Source organism: Vespa velutina, chromosome 1, assembly GCF_912470025.1.
Source record: "Vespa velutina chromosome 1, iVesVel2.1, whole genome shotgun sequence".
Lineage (NCBI taxonomy): Eukaryota > Metazoa > Arthropoda > Insecta > Hymenoptera > Vespidae > Vespa > Vespa velutina.
The window spans coordinates 15,029,148-15,045,242 of NC_062188.1; the positions used below are offsets into that span (position 1 = coordinate 15,029,148).

Below are 16,095 nucleotides of genomic sequence, written 5' to 3' on the forward strand. Positions count from 1 at the left end.
AGAATCGGTACGTATAGTGTAAACGATTTATTTTGTTAGTACGTACATTTGCGCCAGCACAAAAAAAATGATGTTTTATAAAATGAGAATGAGACGAATATCAAGATCCGAGATTAGACACGTATAGTGCGCTAGATCACAGCGTTCGTCCACTTTGATTTCAATTATTTCGATTTTTCGCAGCAAAAGGCAATCACCGATAAAATTCATTTTCAATCAATTTTCATATTCCAATATTTTTCTTTAGGCCTAAATGACGTCGAAACCCTCGAATCGAATTAAATCAAAAAAGTAAAAAACAAAAATGCAATTTTATGCAGCGATCGATAGACAATAGCGAAAACAAAAATAACGCTTTCTCGTACGATTCCTATCCGCAGAAAATCATACGTCTCGATTCTTTTCCAATTTCGTAAACGATGTATGACGTATACATACATACATGCAATTATTGAATCAAAACATCGTACGAAATTTTGAGATCAGAATCTAACAACTTTTGCAGTTATCATTCATCTGTCTTTTCTTAATTTTTAAATTTTTATCACCAATTTGATAGCACGTGATCGAACGAGGCTCATAATTACAGGTATGATAGACCGACAGAATTTTTCTCCTTTTCCTTTTTTTTTTGTTTGTTGAGAAAATACTAATCGTGTGTTATTTCTTTACCTTTTGTTTTTCTTTTATATTTTTTTTATTTCTTTTTTTTTGGTTTTTAATTATATACAGTGCCTTGCCAATCCGGATTACCGTACATATATCAACGGTATTTACAAGGCAGTGATAGAAATATCTGAGCAGAAAAGCTCGTTAAGAAGATAGGCACTAAGTGACTCTTTAAAGTTCGTCCCGGACAAACGAATGATTGAGATTTTCTAATTTCGACGTTGATCTAATAATTATTAATAACGCGCAAGTTACAACTTATAAACAACGCTCATCGACCTCTTTATAAAACATTAACGAACGATTCTACAAGTTACTCTACTAACATTGCTCGAGCCTGTAAAAATAATATTATTACATTTATACGCAACATTTTATAAGCACGCAACATTCTCTCTCTCTCTCTCTCTTTCTCTCTCTCTCTCTCTCTCTCTCTCTCTCTCTCTCTCTCTCTCTCTCTCTTATTTAAAGTCTATCGAAATAGACTCAATTTTTTCATAGATACATATCCATTAATCTTTACTATCGTGCAAAGATTTTTAACAAACGTGTAAGAAAAATTAACGTGTTAAGAGGATCGATTAAAAAACTTTAAAAGTTGCTTTAGTTTGAAATGTTAGTTATGCTTAAATTTCAGCTAAATTATTAATGTCTAAATTTTTGTTAGGGAGTCTTATGCTTGAAATCTTTATGTAAGCTTTTCTAGAAGCTCGTATAAGTGAGAGTAAGAAGATCGACAGATTTAATCGAGAGCCATGCGATAGATTGACGATGGTTAACTAGAAGAAGCAGATAAACGTATCTTTGTCTCTTTGGGAAATGATGAGAATTACGAGTCCAATATACAATTAATGATCTACTTGATATGCAAGAAAGAAATACTGAAATCATTTTAAGAAAATACATATAAAGTTTCCAGGAGAAATGTATAAATATAGAATATGAGTAAATATACTGATAGATAAATAGATATATCTGTGTGTGTGTGTGTGTATATGCGCGCGCGCGCGTAAGTGCGTGCGTGTGAATGTATATGTAGTAAAAAAAATAAGAGATGATATGATACATATAGAAAAAATAAACGAATTTACATTTGTTCATTACAAAAAAATTAATGATTACATTTATTTATTTTTTATTTTTTTAATTCATTCTTTTATATTTTTGCATGTGTATAAAATGTTTCGATTTTTTAAGAGTTATTTGTTATTTTATATTAAGTGAATAAGTTATTATCAAGTAGAGAATTGTAATTGGAAATTAGATTTATTTGCAAAGATCGAAGGATCAAAATAATTAAATCCAAGAAAATAGATTCGTCGTTGAGATATTTTCGACAGCCGAGAAATCGATTGAAGACCCTGTTTTTGGCACGGTATATATATGTGTGTGTGTGTGCATGTGTATGTGTGTATGTATGTGAGTTTCTCTTTTTAGTATGAGTCGATTATTATGAAGGTTGTCTAATAATAAGTAGAAACTTTGAGCAAATTAGTTTATTGCGTAATTCATTTAATTAGGCTATAGCCATACGAATTACATAATAAACTAATGTTATTTTTGTAATTTTTTACTTAAACCACTTTCATAATCACCAGCTCATATATTGGACTTTTGCTTTTTATCAGAGCCATACGGATTTATCGTTGGATCTTATTCTTATCATTACGTTTGTCTTTCATCGATTTACGACGAGCTTCCCTTAACGTGCAAAGGAACTAGCGCATAAATCATTTCTCTTTTATGGCTTTTAAGTACAAAGAATCGTATAAAGCATAATTTTCTTTTTTTTTCTTTTTAAATATATAACACATCCTGCACAAATTCTATCGATGATGATACATCGACAACAGACTTCTTGTTGACAATAGATGCAGGATAAAATTTTCTTTTTAAATGGAATATCAATTACGTTTGTCGTACAATTATACACGTTGTTTCTCATCGACGTTACATATGTATGTATAATTCAATTTGATAATGTAAGAATAAATGAAGCAACATGATAGTTATCGCTCTCAATTTTCAAGCTCGTTCTATTCGTAACAACGAGAATCATCATCGAGTCGAATTTTTTTTTTTTTTTTTCTTTTTTTTTTTATGAGAGAAGATTCTATCAAACGTAAATCGTTCAGAGATACGTGTTTGATTTTATTTACGAATTTTATTTATGTCTGTTATAACGTTAGTAATTATAGCTAGTAGTATCGGTTGTTCATTCAACCGCATTATAAAACGATAAATTATGAAAAATTATATGCGAAGCATAGAAAATAGTCTGTTCTGAAAACGCTTTTCAAGAGCTTCATACGTATTATCCTTGTCCTCGTAATATTCTTTAATTATTTGTAGCTGTACGTACTTCGCAACGTTTTTTGAATTCATGAATATATAATGAAATTATGGTCGACATGTTATCGTGTTTTAACTGTCAAGATTATCATGTACTTTATCTCCTTCTTCATTTTCTGTTCCTTCTTCCTCTTTTCCTTATTCTCATTAAAAACAATAAGAGCGCAATAACGAGTTTCATTTTCATTATCAACTCCCTTTCTTTTCTTTAAAAATTGTTATTGTTTTTAATCATTGTATTATCTCATTTTTCTCATCGAATTCGAGTTCCCAGAATAAGAAACTTTAATGGACTCTCGATCTCGACGAATCGACGAGGCTCGATTATTATCCGTATATGGAAAAAAACTTTTTCGATCGTCTTTCTTTTCGTTTGTTTGTATCGTGTTGATCATGTCGATTTACGAAGATCGATGTACCGAAGAAAATGATCGAGCGTTTAGGAAGTTTCCAAATCTTGAGTGGACTTTTCTCAGGATCGTATGGAAGACGTACTCGAAGGTGCTGATGCGCATCGATTCAACTTGCTATCTATTATGATCTCGTCACCATTGCTAATATTGTACCGATAGAGTTGTTTGTTAGGATACAACATCTCCTCGGGTCCATGGTGTGCCTTCATCACCTGTAATGCAATAAAAATAATAATAGTAATAATTATTATAATTATTATATAAATTCATCTTTATTATACTCTATTGAAGCTTTAAAATTTTTTTCATTTATGTTTACCTCGAATTCATTAACACTTAAGAATAGAAAATTGATAAAAAGGATTCGAATGATGATCATTTAGGACAAAGGAAAAATTCAGCGGATTTGTGGAAGGTCTTAAGTCGTTATTTCACATTTATTAAGGCACCGTTCGAGGAACCAAAAGTTCTGGAAAACAAGCAACAACATTCGTATTAGTTAATTAAAAAATTGAACTCACTTGATCTACGTAGAAGAGTCTCATCCTATTCGCTGGTATTTTCACCATCGATTCCAGTTTTGTTTTTAATTCGAAAACTGTTCTATATACATCTACCGATCGTACCTAAAAAGAATAATTTAGACGAATTTTTATTTAATCAACTTCATTATTAATTATATTAAAAGATTATAAATATGTGATTTGAAATTATTTCGTAACAATAAGTAAATGAGTAATTAAATATTTAAAATTACCTCGACAAGATCTCCGTAAGTGAATGTTACCTTGACCCTCTTCTCTGGTGTTAGGTCAACGTGTACTAGAGGATCCAATTTCCCATGAATAGCCACAAGCTCCGAATACCTAAAAATCGATTTTTACAATTTCATTATTTCAAGAAGGACAGGACACATTATAACGTACGCATATGCATGTCAAAAACAATTACATATAATTAACTAATGAGTTTAATAGGTAGAATTTAGATCATCGAAGGACAGATTACTGGTCAATTGATCTTTATTCTATTCTATATAAATCAAATTTGAAGTTACCTTTCTGGTCTGTCAGCTTCCGGTTTGTCCATGTAGTAACGAATGAAGGCTCTTTCAGCGTCCTCGCGTTCTTGCGACGAGATTACTCCACCACCATTCAAAGTCTCGACATTGGGAAGCCTTGCTATTAACAACTGACGTCTTTCATGTTCCGTGTATTCTCGAGGACTCTATGAGATAAACAAAGAGAATAGAGAATAAAAGATATTTAACTTGTTGTTTATCGTATAATTATCTTCTACGATAAAATCAGAGGCAAAGAATGAAGACAAAAAAAAAAAAAGAAAAAAGAAAGATCATTCCCAAGTGTTACTTACTTCGAATAAGGGACAACTGTGAATTCTTAAAGATTTCAATGCAGGAAATCTCGAAAGTCGTTCGACCTCGTCCCAAGTTCCCAACAATGTTCCATTCATATTTAAGAACCTAAGCATTCTAAAAGGATCGTGAGGTGATGGGACCTTATTACTACTGGACTCTGATTCCGATTCTGACCTATCGTAGCTGACTTTGTTCTCCGTGATAATGTGTTTACCCGATTCATCAACCGATGTACGTCCTTCGACATCAACGTTATTCATATTCTCGTTATCCTGCGTACAATTTTCCGAATCCTCATTTTGCTTCCGAAGATCTTCACGATCGTTAGATAAATTACGATTTTCTTCAAGTCCAAGAGACCTTATCGGACATTCAGCTAAAACGAGACTTTCCAGATTCGGAAAAACGTAGCCTAACTTCGATATTTCATTCCAAACTTCAACGGGATTCCCAGTAAAGTGTAACTTCTTCAATGATCTATTAACGTTCTCTACCTTTCGATAATCTAAATCGACAGTTTTATACTCGTTCAAGGACAAATGAAGTTCTTCAAGATTACGTAGCAAACGTATCAAGCCTTGAACCGTCGACCAGGAGACTCTGGTGCCATTCAATACGAGATTCCTCAGTAGATCGTAGTTGCCATGCTTGATCTCCAACACCTCGGCGAGACAGTTGAAGCTAAGATTAACGAACTTGATCTTGGGCATGTGCTGAAGTATACCAAAGACCTCAGTCCATTGCGAGAGCTTGTTCTGTGCCAGGTCCAATTCCTCAACGTTCTTACATTTGTTACGTAGTTTTTCATCGTCATTACCGGCACACTCGATATCGCAATCCTGCAGGACCAACAATGCCGGTACCGTGTGACGTGGTGACTTTTTTGGAATGAAAATGCTGACTGAGAGAGCTGCTTTCGGTGAGCCAGATTCTCCTTCGTCGTCCGTCAACGAGCATTCTGTTGTCGAGCTACCGTACTTGAGCTCTAAGGCTTCCAATAGCGACGGCATTCTTACAACATTCTAAAAGAAGCCCAAAAAGACATATTTTTAGTTCAGATCCTTTCGATAAGATATTTGAGAAAGAAACAAAAAAAAACAAGAATTATTCACTTTGGATCAATGCTTTTCAAATTTATCAAAGTGGTATCTAGGTAATATTTTTACATATATATATATATATATATATATATATATATATATATATATAAAAGAATGTCCTGTTTTAATACATATGCATTTTATTTTAACGAAATTAGAACATTTAATAGATGTTTCTTTAAATCACTTGTTATAACTTGGTTATAATAAAATACACAATTTTTATTATACATTAAATAAGAATGATACGATCGAATAAAAATGCAATGGATGCTATATATAATTTAGCAGATAAAGGCTTATCGTCAAGTATTAAGCGTTTATTTTCATTTTGATATGTTTTAAAATCCTTTCTTCTTGAAGAACCTTACTTATTACATACAAATACAGGAAGTAAATGTAAGTATAAGGTACGCTTTTAGAAATGTTTTATGCGTAACCCGATGTAAGAAAATCGAAAGATGCGTTGAAAGAATTAAACGAACGAGACAGATGTCGAAGATGAAATCCATTCGTGATGATGACGACATCGAACGAACCAAGTAAAATTCGAAGAGACAAAACTAACAAAGGAATTTATAAAAATAAAAAACCATCTGTATAGATCGTCTTATTAATACGTTATAATGTTATCGAATGGATAGATAAGAAATGATAATACTTGTTTTTTTTTTTTTTTTGTAAACACTAACAAAGTATCACTAGTTATCGTTGTAGCCTTGAAGAGTAAGGTGACGTTGTTGATTGATCAATAACTATGCGAGTGATTCGTATTATTATCTTAGGTACTTTTCCATATTATAAAAGATATTAATTTTTAAACAAATAAATGATTAATATAGATCTTCGTTATTTTTCAAATTATATATAATTTCGGATATTCTTAAAATTATGAATCACCTTTATTTGAAATCAAGGACACCTGAACTTGCCCTTGATTCGGTGATTCATACATGTAGTCCTTCCAATGAAAAGAGTTGCACTCTTATTTGCCATCTTTTTCATTAACAGAAATGAACGAGTACATTTCCAGCGATAATTAATTTATTTTTAACACGATTTATGAGTGTGTATATATAAATATATGTGTGTGTGTGTGTGTGTGTGTGTTTGTGTCTGTGTCTGTGTGTCGCGGATAACTAAATTTCATAATAGACTGAAATAGACGAATTCCACAATAAAATTGAGTTGACGTTCCTCTCGAGACAATGAATTAACCTTTATTCACATTCCAATGCTAAGTTATGAAGACTATATATCATATTTTTGTTTTGAAATGAATTGCAAGGGATATTAAAAATGAAATATTAAAAATTTTACATTAAATATAATGTGATCGTATGTATAAATTACCAAATATCACTAAAGAATTAACAAAAAAAATTAAAAAAAAAAAGAAAAAAAAAAAGAAGAAAAGAAAAAGAATCTAGTGTATAACACTGATTTAATTTTATTTTCCTCTTGGCCTTCATGTTTCGATTACGTGATTAACATTTTTGATTAATAAATGAATAAAGAAAAGATCAATGTAGATAGTTTAGAACGAGCACGAAATTAGATGAAATCTCATGCATGTCTGACGAAATGAATTTTAACTGATATTGTTCTAACTCCAGATTACATAGGAATGAATATTTATAATACATTGTTGCATAGACGATGAAAAATGACCATGACAGGAACGACATATCAAAAAGAAGGAAAGAAAAGTTCTGTGGTCCAAGCGTGTACCCTCGAGGGCAACGGCAAAGATGTAAAATCTGGTTTGACCATATTCGAGCTCCTAAGGTCACTCCATTGTCTTTTTGCGCAGCTCTCGAGAGAAACGGGTACCGGTTTCCGACGTCGTCAGAGAGCTCAGAACGAAGGTACGCCATTCGCCCACGCAAGAAAATCTTTTATCTCTTTCTTTCTCTTTTCTTTTTAACTAGACAACCCGCATCGATACGATGTATAAAGTGTGAGCCACTTCGATTGTGAAAAACGAGACACGTGAATCCCACATTTCTTTCTCTTTAAGAACATTTATAGAAAATCGATATAGTTTTTTTTTTTTGATAGCTAAACGAGAAAAAAAGATAAAGAGAAATGTATTTATTTATATGTATGAAAAATATTAGACAAATAAGAATGAAATAATTATAAGATACAAATTAAAATTGTATATATACAAAGATATGTCGATAAAAAATGTAAATAATGTCAAGCATAAAATTTAAGAATTAACAAAATATGAAATAAAATTATGTTTTTATATTAAATATAAATAATAAGAAATAATAAACATATACGTAAAAACAGAGATATAGCAACAGTTAAGTAAAATACAATTTAAAGAGAAAAATATAAGTGCGATCATTTTATATTTTTCTGCGTCGATTGCATCAAGTGACTTATATTTAGCGATACTTTCAAGCTTCTTCTTGAACGATTATATCTATGTACATATATGTATAGTGAGGATAAAATATGTATAATAAATACGTATATACTAATTTTCATTTACACGTAATTCCTTTCAGCCAAGTTGCTAAAACATATCTAACGATCGATAAATATTAATTAGTCATTTTGATTTAGCATCGTCTCGGAAAGATAGCTTTATTGCCACTACTGCTAACGAAACTTCAATGTACATTTCGTCATATAGCGTTGATCGTTTCTAGAGATTTCTACGAATGCTAAAATTTCGATTATTATTATTTCTCATTTAACTTTCTATTCGAAACAATAACCATATAAAAAAAATATCGATAATTTTGACAAAAAATAACATTTTCTGTTCATCAAAATGTTGCCCTCTATATTTAAATTAAATTATTTTTTCTCGAAATATTGTTTTGTATCATTCAAAATAATGGAGATAATTCAAGTACTCAAATAAAACATTATATATATATATATTTTTATATATTTTTATATATATATATATATATATATATAAAAGAGTTTCTTCTCGAAAGTACAAATTTCCAAAGAACTACAAGTGATCATGACGAACATTTCTGTTCCATCCGTTTTCTTAAGTGTTCTCTCTCGTGTTTTCCTTTCATTTTTCTTTCATTTTTCCTTCCGTAGAATCAAATTGAACGTTTGAACGACGTGTAAATCGTTGCTTCGCACTACGTTCCGAGTATTTATGCTCTCATTTGTACCGGCTGCTGTTTAAAATCACGCATCGCCGAGTGTTCCACGAACAAATCGTGTCATTTTTCACTTGCCTGTCTTGAAATCTATTTTGTCTGAGAGAATAGGAGAACCATTATCAAAGGTCGATAGATTAAAACGACGTATTTCACATATATATAACGATATAAACCACGATTTAATTATCTCGTCGAATAACATATGATACCATTTTTTTTGAAATTGTGCGAATAAGGAAAAGACGTCACGAATATTGTGGTATTTGATCGTTTAATATCATTGGATCGAATAGGGACTTTAATATCACTATATTTGAATGACGGATTATTTGAAAATTCACCAATGCGATATGAATACAACAAAAGTTTCACATCTGTTCTTCGGCATGTGTATCTTATCATCACGTCTTCAGCTTCATACGATCACAACAAAACATTATATATTTTAACATTAATAGGAAAAAAAGAAAAAAGATTCGAACTTTCATATCGGATTTCATAAATCATGAAATCCGATAACATTCATAAATATTTTAAAAGAAAAAGATAATTCATATTTTTCTATCGATAAATCTTGATTAAACAATATTTATTTTGTCTAATTATTGACGAGTATTTATATGTAATTACATGATGCTTCATTAGTTACACACACACACACATATATATATATATTATATTACTATTCATTAGCCGATCAAATTAACAAATGATCATTTTGTAGATATTAATGCAAGCAGCAACTAGACTCGCTAAACTCGCTATAACCGTCAATGTGTTACTTCTCTCGACTCCCCTACGTAATCGCGATATCGGTTCAACGGCCATGCGAAATTAACTTTCTCTGCTCTGGCTTTATGGCTCTACGATGGCCGCGTTGTATCTCTCTCCATGTTGCTTCTAACTAGCCAAGCCTAGCAGAACGAGGCGCAGCATACGCGCGCACATACACATATATTCGCTTTGTTGCATCGTTCCTAAACAAAAATGCATTACTATTCAACTCGTTGCATTATCGACACATTTTAACAAATTCATCGCATGTACGAATTGTTAATTTCAAATGAAAGGACTTTTAACGTTAGTCGTTGTGTATTGGTTTCCGTTTTAAAACACTAAGGATTGCAGTTAGAAAGAAAGAACAGAATAATTATCAATGTCCGACTTTCACCGACGACCACACGTTTCCCGATTTTAAGAGAGTTTCAAATAGAACACACGAAGTGTAAAAAAAAAGAAAAAAAAAAAAAAGAAAGAAAAAAGAGAAGAAAAAAGAAGAGATAATTATATTCTCATAAGTAAGAGTTATCTCGAGGCTCGAACTTTATCCATGTGTTTTCTCGATAGAACGATTATTTCAATTCCGATTATTTCGTGAAAAGATCCGTTGTCTTTTTCTATCATTTTGTAGACGAAACCAACGAACTGTGTCTTACGTAAAAAAGGAAGAGTCTGATGACGCTAATAACCGCACGGTTTTCAGGATAAAAATCTTTCGAAAATGAAAGTTGCTCGAACTTATGGTACATGCAATTCACAGAGATTTGTAGTATTTCGTGTTTTCCGCAAATAAAGAGAAAGATATAGAGAGGCAAATAAAATATTTCAATGCAATTTTTAAACGTAAATTGCATGATTTCTCGTTTCCATTCGTTTATCCTAGAGAACGAGGATACTGTTTGTATTTTTTTAAGGTTGATAGAGAAGAAGTTTACGGGATTCTTAAGCAAGATGACAACTACGACGGTCACGCTCAAGAGTTTCTAAGATGCTGTGATTTAAAGGTTACACAAGCATTGCACGAGACTTCGATGCTTACAACAACTTTGGCAGACAACTTTCACTGTCATTTTAGTACATTCTAATAATTTCCGTAGATCTTTTTTAAGAACGGAATAATACGATCGTAAGAATGTCGCCTATTTTTTGTAGGATAAAAGACAAAAAGAAGAGTCAAATTCGAAAAGTTTTTGGTATACTAAAGCCTTAACTGTTTCGTTAATTCATTTTTATATTTTTATTATCCATCGTAGAAAGAAATTAATATATACACCATATCAACCAAACCCGTTAATTGAATGAGGAATGATTTAAAAAATATTGACAAATATTTTTTTGTTTGTTCGTTTTTTAATTATAGTTTCAAAGGTAAAGTTTGTACGTGATGGCCGAAAAAGTTACAAGAAGTCAAAAGTGAAACTAGGACAAGCCAGTCTATATTCGAGAGAATCGCTCTTTAAACTTGGACTGGACTGAACTAACAATATTACACTTTTGCTAATTATAGTTGATTCATTCAAAATTTCTGATTCAACGAAGTCAATAATAATAATGTTGACACGGTTAAATTGACACGCGAAATTATTGTTTTTTTTAATTAAAATTACATGATAAGTAAAAAAGAAAAAGGAAAGCGAATGAAATCATACGAATAAAAAAGTGATGATAAAGAATCACGATTTTTATCAAGAATTCTTATCGAAACTGTACTTTCGACACGGCATGATGTCGATCGTTATCTGATAGAAGCTGTGACGATATAAAAGTCGTATACTCCGTATATTATTTATAACGCAATGTCACAATCAATCGATAACGTTCCATTTCGGATTTACTATTGAACACTGTTCAATAGTAAAATAAGAATTATTTATTGGCCTTTATATGGAAAAAGCTGATTGGCAGAATTTTATTTATTTAGATAGGTGTAAAATTGATACTAGTAAGAATAAAAACTATTTCATTTTCTTTTTTCATTCTTTTCCTCACGAAAAATGTTGACATACAAATATACGTACTGATATATAAAAATTAAACTTTACACCCATTGACTATAAATTTTGTTCTTTTCTCTATCATATATCCATAAAAACATCAAGTTAACAAGATAAAATTATTTATCACACTATTTACATAAACAAATAATTAATGGTATATGTATTCTAAATAATCGATATGTTAAATACTCATATATACGTATATCAAAATGAATATAATGTATCTACGTATCCTCTCACGGTCGAACATCATGAATAATTTAGACTCAAATAAAGAATAGAAATAAAAGAAGATGCGCATTCGCATGATCGTCTTTGGGATTAACATAAACTTAGAACTTAGAAATCAAAAAAACAAACGTTCACTCCCACTTGACGATCGAAGACTCGCATAATGTCACGATACTGGCCGGAACGGTGTATATTTTTAGTAACAACGTGCTAAATACCTCCTGTAAACGTTAACTCTTCGTCTTTCGTGCTTCTAAACAGAATTTCCATCTAACTGAATACGTAACACAATCAACGTCGTTGCGGTCTGTTTCGGGAACCTAACATGATCGTCGAACAAATACGAGCTTAGACTACGTTCAGGAGTTATTATCGGTACATTGTACGGCTCACTAAAGGAGAAACTGACATAAAGGATCAGACTCAGGATGATCATTAAAAAAAAAAAAAAAAATGCTGATGGAGATGTATCTTCGGAAATTTATTCCGATCAAAGAGTAACTTTATTCTTATTATTTGTTTATGTCAGAAATAAAATTCATCTTCATATTCATGGTTACCTTGAAAGAAAAACAAAAAAGATCGCTCGTAGATCGTAGATCAATTTGTTAAAAGCACCTATAAAATAGAATTGTTTTATCCTTGAGCTTTATACTTGAATTATCAAAACTTTCGTTCTCGACAAAAAAATATGCAATTTTTTCTTTTTTAGTTTCTCGAAGCTTGATAAATGTTTTCCATTAATGAATTAAAAAAATTTCATCGTATAATACGTAAGTACCCGACGTATATCAGATACTCGCGAATGACGTATTTAACGAGGCATTAAAAACAAGGAAGAAATCATTTCATAAGATACTAATATATTAAATAACTAACAAACTAAAAAATCAACGTTTTAATTTCAAAGTCGAGGAAAATTCGCGGGAATAGACTTAATGGCATTTGTATCATAATCAGACATCATAATCAGACATCATAATGGCATCATCAATGTCTTAAAGAAAACGAAGAAGACGAAGAAGAAAACGGATGAACATCGAATACAATGTCTATATAATTGATTTCCCTCTCGACCTTGTTTTTTCTCTCTCTCTCTCTCTCTCTCTCTCTCTCTCTCTCTCTCTCTCTCTCTCTCTCTCTTTCTGCCTGTCTGTCTCGTGGCCGAGATAGAGAGAGAGAGAGAGAGATAGAGACCTACGTATATGCACAATACGTACGACGCAATTGTCTCTTTGTCTCTCGGTATTCATTCGTGCGAAATTTAAACGCATTTTCCTTCAAGCAAAAAAGAAAGAGATAGATATAGATGGAGAGGCCGTCCGCTTCGCAGCTGATAAGCTCGTAAATCGCGATTACGTAATATACTCGGAAAGCGAGACACGAGTAACATACGACAAGATACAATGTGTAAAAGAGAGATACTAATACATTAAGAGAGATAGATAGAGAGAGAGAGAGAGAGAGAGAGGGACAGAGAGACAGAGAAAAAGAGAGACATAGACATAACGTAGAGGAACGGAGCCACGCTCACCGATCGCTGCGCAAACTGTTAAAGCGCACACGCTTCCTCCCGTCGAGAATATCGAACGATGCCTTTCTCTCTTCTGCTGTGTTTCTCAACCCTTCTTCGCTCTATCCCTCTTTCACTACTCTTTCTTTTCTACTCTACGTACCTATTCGCAATGTCTTTTATTTTTCTTCTTGTTCTTCCAAGCTTTACAAAAAAAAAAAAAAAATTGTACTATCTATAATCCCTTATCAAAGGATTAAGAAAAAGAGAAAGAGAAAGGACAATCGAGATCGATCGAGCGTTAAGAGAGCAAAAGATTTCCTTGTTTCTTGCCGATCGAGCGTAACGTTTGAATCTCTTTCTCTCTTTCTCTCTCTCTCTCTCCTTCAATTGCAGCTCCATGTCGTGCAATCTAAAATCAGATACTTGACCGGGAAAAAATCGATCAGAACCAATCGAAAAATAACTTTGTCACGATATTTCCCTCTTCTCCTCGTTCATCTCCTGTTCGTATTCACGAGAATCAGTGCATGTTGTAATATTCGTACGTACAATATCTCTTTAAATGTATGTATATTCGTACGTACATGTATTTGTATGTGTGTATGTGTGTGTCTGAGCGATCATGCAAAAAGAAAGAGTGCTCCTCTAACTGTAAAAGAGCTCACGTTCACCGTCCCTCATATATAGTCTACAATCTAAGGTCGACCGTCTCTCCGATCCCTGTTAAAGCGACTCCGATCACAAATTAGAATTTAACCAGCTATTCCTATCTATTATATCGTATATATATCGTTTCTTGGAAGAATTGATTATGAGGACAGGTGCTATGTTTTAATATTTAAAAATATTTAAGAAATGTGTCAAAGTAATGTCGACGACAATTCTCAATATGACATTCTATCATCTAGTATAACCTAATAGACATCTAACAACTGTTACCTTAAACTTAAGTACAGTTATATTTTCTTTACATCATTCTAACGTTTGCTTTTTCTAAACCAAAAAATCTATTCTGTAATTATTAAGGTCATCGATGTGTTTAAACAACTCGAAATACACGGAAGAGTTACGGACAGATGAGGTAACTTTGGAAATTAGGTCAAGGACCAAGCAAAAGGAAGAAGAACAAGAAGAACTCGCTCGACTTGTCCCTGGACCATTTTATTTTTAGTACACACATTCCTGCTCTACTCACTGCTATGTCTTCCTCTTCGGTTGCCCTTCGATCCTCAAATCTTCACCCCTCCTCCTCTTTTTCCTAACCTTCTTCTTCTTCTTCTTCTTCCTCACTGACCGCACGATAGGAACGCATCAGTAGCGTCTTCAAAAGCGCGATATATTTTACTCGAAAGATACAGAAAGAAAGAGAGAAAGATAGCGATTAGCTTTTCATGTGATCACGAAGTGCACAAAATTGTTACGACAACGACAACAAGGAGGAGGAACTAACGTCTGACGCGCGAACACAAACGCGCAGTTCGCGGTCCACCGTTGAACTGGCTCCTTTGTTTGGTAAACAGAAACAGCTGAGCCGTGCTAGCGTCGGTAGAGGTGGCGGTGCTGCTGATGGTGGCGGTTGGTCAGAGTAGAGTTTCCCTGTGGAGGTGGAGTTGTCAGTGGAGGTGGTAATGTCGACAGTCGATGCCAGGCAGGTCTCTTAGGACTCGAGAAGCATTATCGAGCGCATGGCGCCGACGCTTTAGCTTCACGTCCAAGAGTCTTTATTTCTCTCTCTTTTGCTCTTGCATCACCAGCAATCGACTTTAGCAGTAGCGTATCTACCCAACCCTTTTTACTCTGATATACGAGCTGGTCTGGACTAAATTAAAATCTTATTTTTATTAGGATACAATCTGAGAAATTATCTGACTTTCATTTCGTCGAGTTGTTTAATTTTTTTTTATCTCATAGACAGACTCTTATTTTATAGAATTTAGATACAATAGTACGTAGACGTTAAATAAATGGAATATCACTAGCACTAGTAATATTTATGAATGAAATCTATATAACATATCATAAATTAAAATTGAAAAATTGATATTCAAATATATAGGTATATCGTGGGTAACACTTGTTTACTAAATGTAGTAGTTATGTACTATCAGGGAAACGGAAACGTGCTTCCTTTTAGTAACGATAAAGATCGACTATCGGATTGTACGTTCTATGACGTAACGAAGTTTATGTATTCTCAGGTAAACTGCCAAAAGTCATTGCCAATCGATCGACCAGAAATATATAATACAAATGTTACTTACGAGAGGTTTCATGAAGCAGGAAGTCAGTTTTTGGAAGGTCGAGGTTAAATTAGCGTGATACTTGATGTATGGAGTTGAGTATATGTTCGGAGGACCGGTTTAGTCATTATTTATTACTACGAAAGATTTACATATCTATTAAATAAAAAAAATTGCGTAAAATTCTAGATTAAAATAATAACAAACGATTAGCGTTGGTATGGAAATTATTTTTTTCTTCTATCTTTCGTGAGATGATTTGAGGCAAAGCAC

The 16,095-nt window shown here is 32.6% G+C and overlaps 1 protein-coding gene and 1 long non-coding RNA gene across 2 annotated transcripts; one reads left to right on the top strand and one right to left on the bottom strand.

The window, feature by feature from the left end:
* Positions 1 to 12: 12 nt before the first annotated feature.
* On the bottom strand, positions 13 to 15,158 carry LOC124953435 (tubulin-specific chaperone cofactor E-like protein). The gene is made up of 6 exons (XM_047504808.1): positions 14,778 to 15,158; positions 4,809 to 5,834; positions 4,492 to 4,661; positions 4,192 to 4,300; positions 3,956 to 4,060; positions 13 to 3,646 (listed from the first exon to the last, which is right to left on the bottom strand). The coding sequence occupies exons 2-6, from the start codon at positions 5,820 to 5,822 to the stop codon at positions 3,494 to 3,496; spliced, it is 1,551 nt and encodes a 516-aa protein (XP_047360764.1). The 5' UTR covers positions 5,823 to 5,834; positions 14,778 to 15,158; the 3' UTR covers positions 13 to 3,493.
* LOC124953484 lies at positions 6,617 to 8,007 on the top strand. The gene is made up of 3 exons (XR_007102230.1): positions 6,617 to 6,697; positions 7,569 to 7,780; positions 7,844 to 8,007. It is a non-coding gene; the product is annotated as an uncharacterized LOC124953484 (long non-coding RNA).
* Positions 15,159 to 16,095: the final 937 nt, after the last annotated feature.